The sequence below is a fragment of the Carassius carassius genome, chromosome 18 (assembly GCF_963082965.1).
Source record: "Carassius carassius chromosome 18, fCarCar2.1, whole genome shotgun sequence".
NCBI classification, from domain to species: domain Eukaryota; kingdom Metazoa; phylum Chordata; class Actinopteri; order Cypriniformes; family Cyprinidae; genus Carassius; species Carassius carassius.
In genome coordinates, this window is record NC_081772.1 from 2,726,552 (window position 1) to 2,735,422 (window position 8,871).

General features: G+C 35.2%; 1 protein-coding gene across 4 annotated transcripts in view; it reads left to right on the forward strand.

Moving 5' to 3' along the window:
• The window catches only part of LOC132092106 (collagen alpha-1(XII) chain-like), a 75,166-nt gene extending 66,755 nt beyond the window's left edge, over positions 1-8,411 (forward strand). For 3 of the 4 annotated variants that reach the window (XM_059498191.1, XM_059498192.1, XM_059498194.1), the window contains 10 exons: positions 57-110; positions 803-856; positions 989-1,060; positions 1,782-1,817; positions 1,904-1,970; positions 2,462-2,644; positions 3,174-3,251; positions 4,163-4,333; positions 7,513-7,683; positions 7,733-8,411. In XM_059498191.1, coding sequence (XP_059354174.1) covers positions 57-110; positions 803-856; positions 989-1,060; positions 1,782-1,817; positions 1,904-1,970; positions 2,462-2,644; positions 3,174-3,251; positions 4,163-4,333; positions 7,513-7,634 — 837 coding nt within the window. In that variant the 3' untranslated portion in view covers positions 7,635-7,683; positions 7,733-8,411. Of the gene's footprint in view, positions 1-56; positions 111-802; positions 857-988; positions 1,061-1,781; positions 1,818-1,903; positions 1,971-2,461; positions 2,645-3,173; positions 3,252-4,162; positions 4,334-6,003; positions 7,372-7,512; positions 7,684-7,732 lie in introns of those variants that run through there. The other variant, XM_059498193.1, reaches the window with a different exon arrangement.
• Positions 8,412-8,871: the final 460 nt, after the last annotated feature.

Here is an 8,871-nt window from a genome sequence, read left to right on the forward strand (position 1 = left end):
TCTGGCACTGAGACTATTAGTTTAAGTTTTCCCTTTTCTTCCGTTCTTTCTCTAAGGGTCCACCGGGACCAGCTGGTGCCATCGGGCCAATTGGACCTGCTGGAATACGGGTGCGTGAAAACTTTTCAGTGTACAACACGTTAGGCTGAAACTCATGAAAACTTACCTTTCAAGCATTTTTCCCTCCAAAATCAAATGAAAAAAAAAGACTTCATTTGTGAAGTATTTAATCTTTAAATCATGAATAGCTGTACTGCCTTTAATTTATGCTTTATTTTTAATAATTATAAATGTATTATTATTATTCATTATATTTTAAGAATAAAAAATGTATTCTATTATTTTAGAATAAATATATATTTATAATACCGTAATTATGAAAATGCTACTGCTAATAATAACACTTATTATTATTATTATTATTATTATAATACTGTAAAGCACTTTGGTCAACTTTGTTTTAAAATTACTAAATTTTACATACTGTAAAAATATAATAAATGTACAGTTGAGTTGAGAATTCTTATAATTGGTATTTTTTACTGAAAATAATGAATTATTTAATAATTAAAATGTTGTAATTTCCCTCTCATTACTGTAATACAGTATTAAAAACTAATATCACAATGCAAAACATCTCAGTAGTTCGTTAAATAAGCTTCATGTTCTTCATTTTCATTTGGGGTTCAAATAAAACACAGATGTTTCTTTGAGAGTCTCATTAAGATGTGATTCATGTGGATCTGAATGAACGTGTGACATCAGTCTAATGTAGATCTGTGCATGTATGTTATCAACGCAGGGACCCCCAGGGAAGGAGGGGCCAGTGGGACCCATGGGCCCACAAGGACCTATGGTATGTTCTTGATTTTTTTGTGGGAGAGGAGAGGGAGTGTTGTTGTTAAATTTGTTTTCTTTTACTCAGATGTGAGACTGTATTGCAGACATCTGTTTTGCTGAAGACCAGAGCTGTTATTCTTTTATTTAGGGACCCCCAGGATCCCCTGGAATGCCGGGACCTACTGGAAAGCCTGGAAAGAATGGAGATACCGGTGTTCCGGTATGAAACCTTTAGGTTTACATAGACATATAACAGCACGATACTGATACTGACACTAATTTGCTTAATTAGTCCAAAACAACAACAACAACAACAACAAAAAACACTTAACTATAATATATCTATTATTTGAGAGCTGAAGTCTCCTGCTGATTTTCCTTCAAGAAAAAAACCCCAGTAGTCTCATCTGTTTCTTCTAAACTTCTAGATCTCTGAAACTGTGCTCAGATTTGCCAAGATTTAGTCAAATCAGAAATCTCAATTTGAACTCAATCATTTCTTATCAAAGTCTTTCAAGAGCAAGCGATCTGATCTGCTGTTTACATTCAATTTACAGATGAATACTCGCTGTATAACAACTAGTGACTCATTGAAATCTGTTTTTAGTCTATTTTGACTGTTTAGCAGAAACATCTGATTAAAAGTTTATTTTACATGTTGCTTTGAATAGTTAAATGTTTAGTCTTACAAAACACGAGTGGCACCATTCTAACCAGTTTTAACCAAACACATTAAGACTATTTCTGACCTTGTTTCCCCAAAAGTTAAGAAAGGAAATAGTCTTAACACGATCCACATTGTTTGCAAATCAGTTCAATAATTATTTACTCAGATGCACAGTGTGGTTTCAGGCATAAGTCAGGAGCAAGCCAGTGATTTTAGTTCATGTTTGGATATGTCACAGTCTATTTAAAGAGAAATATGGTTTTCATTCATACAGGGACCTGCTGGGGTTAAAGGAGACAAAGGAGACAGAGTGAGTGATGATTTTAATATCTGCTTTCATCATTTCGCAAGAGTCTGAGTGGAGGAGACGCTAACATCTCATATTTATCCTCCTAGGGAGACATCGCATCCCAGAGCATGATGCGCTCTATTGCCAGACAAGTGTGCGAACAGCTCGTGAACGGTAATGCATTTTGTCCAGAAGAATTTTCTGAAGCAAAGAATTTTTGTAATTTATGCAATAAAATAAATTGCAAATATATAGTACACTACTGCTCAAAAGTTTTTGGAAAGTCTCTTCTGCTCACCAAAGCTGCATTTATTTGATGAAAAAATACAGTAAAAGCAGAAATGTTGTGAAATATTATTACAGTTTAAAGTAACTGTTTTCTATTATATATATTGTAGAATGTAATTTATTCCTGTGATGTAAAGCTGTATTTTCAGCATCGTTACTCCAGTCTTCAGCGTCACATGATCCTTCAGATATCATTCTAATATGCTGATTTGCAGCTCAGGAAACATTTCTTATTATTATCAATGTTGAAAAAAAAACTGGATTTTTTTTTTCAGGATTCTTGATGAATTGGAAGTTCAAAAGAACAGCATTTATTCGAAACATTATGAATGTTACATTTCATTACAATCTGCTGTTTCATGGTTTGCATTTTACAGGACAAATGGGTCGATTCAACGATGTGTTGAACCAGATCCCCAGCAACTATCACAGCAACAGTCCTGGGCCTTCTGGCCCTCCTGGACCTCCCGGACCCATGGGACCACGCGGAGAGCCCGGTCGGATAGGCAGAAATGGCCTTCCTGGAAGTCCAGGGTTGCCTGGTCAACAGGGAGAACGAGGTACCTGAAACAACAGCCAAAACTAAAACATAAACAGAAAACCATGCCAAATACAACCATGTGATTTTAATCAGCCTCAAGAACTGTGGTTAGTTTGGACTTCTGCCCTCGCCGTACAGTATATGCAGAAATGCTGAAACAAATAATTGATGTCTAGTGAGCTGCCATGCGGTTTACTGCCTAAATTAATAGGAAACACTGTCTCGTACACTTTTAAAAGTAAAGCTTCTTTGTTGGGATTGATGGTTCCATGATGAACTTTTAATATTCATTGAATCTTTCCATTCCACAGTTTCCATTCTACAAGTTCTTTAGATTTTTAAGTACATTTTAAGGTACATTTAAGAAGTGTTCTTTATGGACCCAAAATGGATCTTCCATGGCATTGCTTTAGATATGCATCTGTCAGCATTTCTGCGTTCAGATGTTTGTCTATGGCACATTTAGCAGTGTGTTACAGATGCATATTTGCAGCTATGTGTTTGTGTTGGGGGATATTTATATATCTGTGTTTATGTGTTTTTATCAGGACCAGCCGGAGAAAAGGGAGACAGAGGAAGTCCAGGCATTGGAGAGAAAGGACAGAGAGGAGCCACTGGACCACCTGGTATGTTTCATGTACTAAAACCTAGCTTGTGTAGCTCATTTGATGAGGAATACAGTCATGAAAAACCTAGAAATGGCAGAGAAAATTGTTATTTTATGAAGTTTTTACCCTTTTTCTTAGTAGGAGATTATGCTATATTTGAACTCAACCTCTGCCACTTTAATTTTTAGGTACAGAGCTATTAGATGTGTTGCGTTTTAAGTTACGCAACACTTAAAAAATGAGTGGACATAACTCTTCCAGACTTTTCCCTCAAAGAAACTGTATGTCAGTTTCATGTCAAATAACATTCATTTATATTGTGCTTTATACAGTACAGATTTTTTCAAAATAGCTTCACAGAAATAAACAAGAAAATAGCAGTGTTGTAAAATTTCAACAGTTAGAAAATTACATCAGTTTCAGCTGTAAAGTGGCTAGATTCATATAGGGATTGTTCATACAATTCTGTTTAGTGATGCTAATAGTGCTTAAAATCTGAAATGTACTGTATGTATAACTTCTGCACCAAAAATTATGCAATTTAAAGTTGAAAAAATACATAAATATTTTGAACATTAAACTAACTCAATATTCAGATAACTTGAATTCAACAATGATTTAGTCAAGTTCTACAACTGTCATTATCGCAAAAGTCCCTTAATTATGAAATAGTGTTATTATCCAATGAAAGACAATAGTGTTATTATCCAATTCAGTTCTCATCCAGCAGTAACACTGGAGTCAAATTGATCATATTTCTGAAATTTAATTTTAAGTCCCCTGTTTGGAAACAGAAAAAAAATGTCACAAAACTGTATTATTATTATTTTATATAGATGATACTTCTGAAAGTTAATTCTCTTTTAAGCCCCTATTTATGTCACATTTAAAGGTTGTTTTCTGAGACAGTATTTTTCCTGATTCTGTAGGCCCACCTGGTGAGTCCAGAGTCGGCTCTCCTGGTTCAACTGGCCCTCCGGGCAGCCGCGGACCTCCCGGTCGCAACGGTGTCAGCGGTGTACGTGGTCCGCCCGGCCCACCTGGCTACTGTGACTCCTCTCAGTGTGTCGGTATCCCGTATAATGGACAAGGTTACAGAGGTACGTCTCTCATGCTCTAGCTGTCCCCATTGCATGTCAGTAGAAATCACATTAATAGCATGTGTAGTATAACGCAGTGCATGAACTGAGCAGTAGATAATGTAGCCAGTTGCAGCAAAGTATGCAGATTATCATGGGTGAATCTCATCAAACCTTTCAGGAACATGCGTAAGTCATGTTTCACTCCAAAATCTAAATAATCTTTTTGAAAGAAGTCTCTTCTGCTCACCAAGGCTGCATTTATTTTACCAAAATACAATAAAACCTGTAATATTGTGAAATATTATTACAATTTAAAATAACTGTATTCTGTTGTGATATTTTTTAAAGGGGTCATGAACTGAGAAATCAAAATTCCCTTGATCTTTAGACATATAAGATGTAATTTTACTGTAAAAACATTGTCTAAAAACAGCTTATATTGAACCTGATCTGCCAAAACGACAGCTTGTGGAATGAGGCACTTTATGACATAATAGTGTGTCTAAACCCTGCCTCCACAGAAAAAGGTCAACACCTGCTTCTACATCACTGCCTGTTTAGCCCCGCCCAATAATTCTACATCACTGCCTGTTTAGCCCCACCCACCAATTCACGCATGTAGTGTAAATAAAGAGAGCAGCAAAAAAACATCAGTAAGAACTTGGTCCTTTGTTGACTTCATTTCACAGCGGATTAGTTTAAAAACAAAGCACATTTTTTAGAAAGATTGCAACTAAAAGACTATGCTGTGCCGACTATACTGGATCTGACAGTAATGTCGCAGCACACAGGTGTGAGTAACTCTTTTTATTATGTGCTCACTATTTCTTTGTTATTATAGATAATTTAATATGTACTATTTATGAGTTTTAAACCTAAATCACAGCAGCATCCATCTATGAAGGCTGTAGCTGTCAGACACACACAACTGAGTTTACTTCCGAGTCAATCCATCACGTCTATTCAGACAGAGCGTTCTGATGAGGGGGGCAAAACAGGACAGAAAATAGACTATTACTTCTCAATTATGATGTTGTTGTTTTTTTTATCTAAAAATCTGTAAAGATATTCAGAACATTTATTCCCATTTCTGTAATGCACAAAACATTAGGAATTGCAAGTCTTTAAAAGCCATATGCTAAGTTTATGTGAGACACAGATCAAAATTTGGCCCAAGTTGTAATTTCATGATAAGTCAGTGATTGAGTCTGTATGCTGAATTGAGAATCAAACAAATGTTTTGTAAACACAGAGTCATATGATTCATTAAAAATATCTGACTCAAAAAAGTGATTCTTTAAAAACGTGGACATTGTATTCAGTTTCCAGGTTTTTCTTTGAACAAAGTTCTCGTATGACATGTGGACTACCTTTATTAAATGTTTTCATCCTTTTTAAAGCGTCAGTTTGCATTGACATTGCAATTGCATACATATCATAACTAGGACAGTCTTTCTACACAAAAAAAGGCTTTAGAACGACTTAAGAATAAATAATTGTCCTATAAATAAGCATAATTTTCTTTCATTTTCATGCACTTACAATTAAAAAAATATATATATTATTCTGATTTCGGAATGAAACATAATCCGGATTCTCACCTTCTCAGTATCACAGTGTCAAAAGCTGATTTTCAGTTTGTGATTTGTCTGGCAAAGAATTCTAACCCCGTCTTTGACCTGTTCCAGGTTCATAAACTTTCTAAACCACCTGTGCTGCTTACACTTTGAAATCCTGAGAAAATCACATGTTATTGGGCTCTGTGCGGATAACCAACCACGGAGATGATTAAGTGAACACTATTGAATAAAAGCAAACAAATCTGCGGATGGGTACTAACAACAACTTACAGCCACGGGCATCAGTGACGGCAGCCAAAACGACCCAAAACAAGCTGCAGCCGGCTGGAGACGCATGAACAAAACACACCAGCAACCACGACAAATACTAACCAGGTGGATCTGTAGCCAAAACAACTGTCCTTTAGCATGTTAACTCCAAGAGTTGTTTATCTGGACATAAACTAATCATGCCTAGTAAGTGAATCCCAGTCCACTAAAAAGCAATAGTTTTAACCCTTGTAGTGAGCTTGAATTCAACTGCTTGCTGAATGCCGACACCAGTGCCTCTTGTTTTACTTCGTGCCTTAAGTAATCTCACAGACCTTTGCTCAGGGCCAGTTTCTTTTTGTACATTGGACCCTGGAGGTTTCTTTTCTTTTCTCTTTAAGTATGTATGTATGTATACACTCATCTTGCCAGTATCATTTCCTAAAGTTTCATTTCTGTATCAGCAAAGATCTTTTCTCTTTCATTTGGCTGTTAGTAAGGGTTTAGATGAATATCTGAATGGGCATATGGTTGAGTTCTTGATTTAAATTTACATGTTGATATTATTCTTTAGCATGCCAACTTGCCCATATCAGCCGCCACTTGTTTTAATTTTACAATGTCTGTAAATATAGGATAAATTCAGGTACAACGGATTACTTTTTGCCATTTAAGATGACTGGGAAAAATGGTCCAATTATCCTGAATTAACCCTATATTCAAACACTGGGGTCCAAAAGTCTGAAACATCATTGAATCAATGTTTTGGGATTTTGAAGATCATGGTTGCTAAAGTTTTATGTAGGCTATTTAACATTATTTATGAATTAATCCAAAATTGGTCAGATTGAATTCAAGTAATTTATGTTGTCAGCATGTGCAGTGGATGGGAACCAATGACCTTGTGTGAGTTGTGGGAAAATAAAAATAAAAAGTTGATCTTTCATCTAGGTAGCTTAACAATCAAATTGTTTTGCTGATGTAATTTGGAAACATTTTTACTTGAGTTTTCAGGCTTTTGGATCCTGCTGTGCAAAAGTATTAGGACACTATTATTTTCAACAACAAAAAATTGTTTTAAGTCTATTTCTATATTTTGGTTTAGTGTATCTATTTCTATATTTTGCTAAACATTCCTCTTGCCATTCATTAATTGTAATAATCCAGTGAGATTTTAACAACTGATAGAAATAACTGACTTAAACCATTTTTTGATGGTGAAAATACTAGTGGAAATACTGACCCATTTATATTTCATCAATAAGCACTTTCTAACCCTTTGCACTTACTGTAGCCACATAGAGGAAGGTAACATTTGCATTTTGCTTGTTGAGTGACTCAACTGGCCACTGCCGTATCTCCAAGCAGAACAGTATCCACCTGATGCCGAGCAAATAGTCCCAATCCCAGAAGAAGACTTTGAGATTTCACCAAACCAACGGCGCAAGAGGTCGCTGCCTGAGACGGGATCTGAAATGAAAGCGTGGTAAAAAAAAAAAAAAAGGCTTGGAGGGGGGGTTCATTGGATCATGTTATTTGTTTGTTGATGTTTCAACGGCATGTACAGATAATTTAACCCTTCAAATCCTTTGTGAGTTCAGCTGATCAGACCCTTGAATCTCATAATATAACCTCAAAGCTTCTTTCTGTACTCCATCGCTTGTAAAATAGCATTGAATATGTGTACGGTTGGAATCAATGACACATCGCAGCGTGCAAGTGAAAGGTGTTTGATAATTTATTAACATTGAAGTGTTTCCAAAGATCATTGCCCTTTCCAGTCATCTGCATATTCACCATTCATCACTTATGTACCAATACACATTATTATTCATTACTGTCTTCATTCACCTGAGAGATTGTCTTTTTGTTGTTGTTTTTTTGTTAACATCTGCAGTAAAACATGCCCTCCGTCACAATATTATAAATCAGATATTGATCATGTTGGATGAATGTTTGATTTAACCTCACAGTTGATTTTTACCAAAGGTGGAATTGCATGTCTGTGGTGTATATTTAGTATGTTTTTGTTTTTTAATTTTCATTTGTAGTTGTTTTTCCTTTTTTTAATTCAGAATATAGTTGTTGTAATTGTTGTTTTATCAGTATCAAATGCAGTTTTGGCATTTGCGTGCAAGACTATATATACATATATAGTATTGCTGCTTCATGTTTGTAACTGCACATTGTGAATTCCACAGCCTTATTTTCTTATTTATTTCTGAAACAGAGGAGGCATTTTTCAATAAAACTACTGAAAATATTAAGTGTGACAATTTTGTATAAGTAGAATCTTGCATGAGATTTACATTTTATTGCTAGTGTCATTTGATAAAGGATTTAACACCCAAACTATGATTAAATGGCTTACAAAATCAAAAGCAGGCTTTTAGCTAATGTGTGAAATATAAATCCTTATATGTTACTAAAAGCTGAAAGAATCTAGAGTGCCTTCATTGCTTTCAAGCCAAAGTTATACGTTATTGGCTTTTATTTGACCCACCCCAACTTTACTGTTTCAAAATGAAATGTTTCAAAGCATCAATGAAGTCTGTTTTTCAAAGCAAATATAAGTGTTTGCAGTGCAGCAAAAATGTTTTAATAATGTTTTAGCCCAATTGAGATCATTACTCATGATGTCAATCTGTATGCCAATCAGAAGGGCTAATTTTCCTAAAAATTAGACTCGTGCTTTTTGAGTGTTTTTTTGTGTGTGTACATTCATGG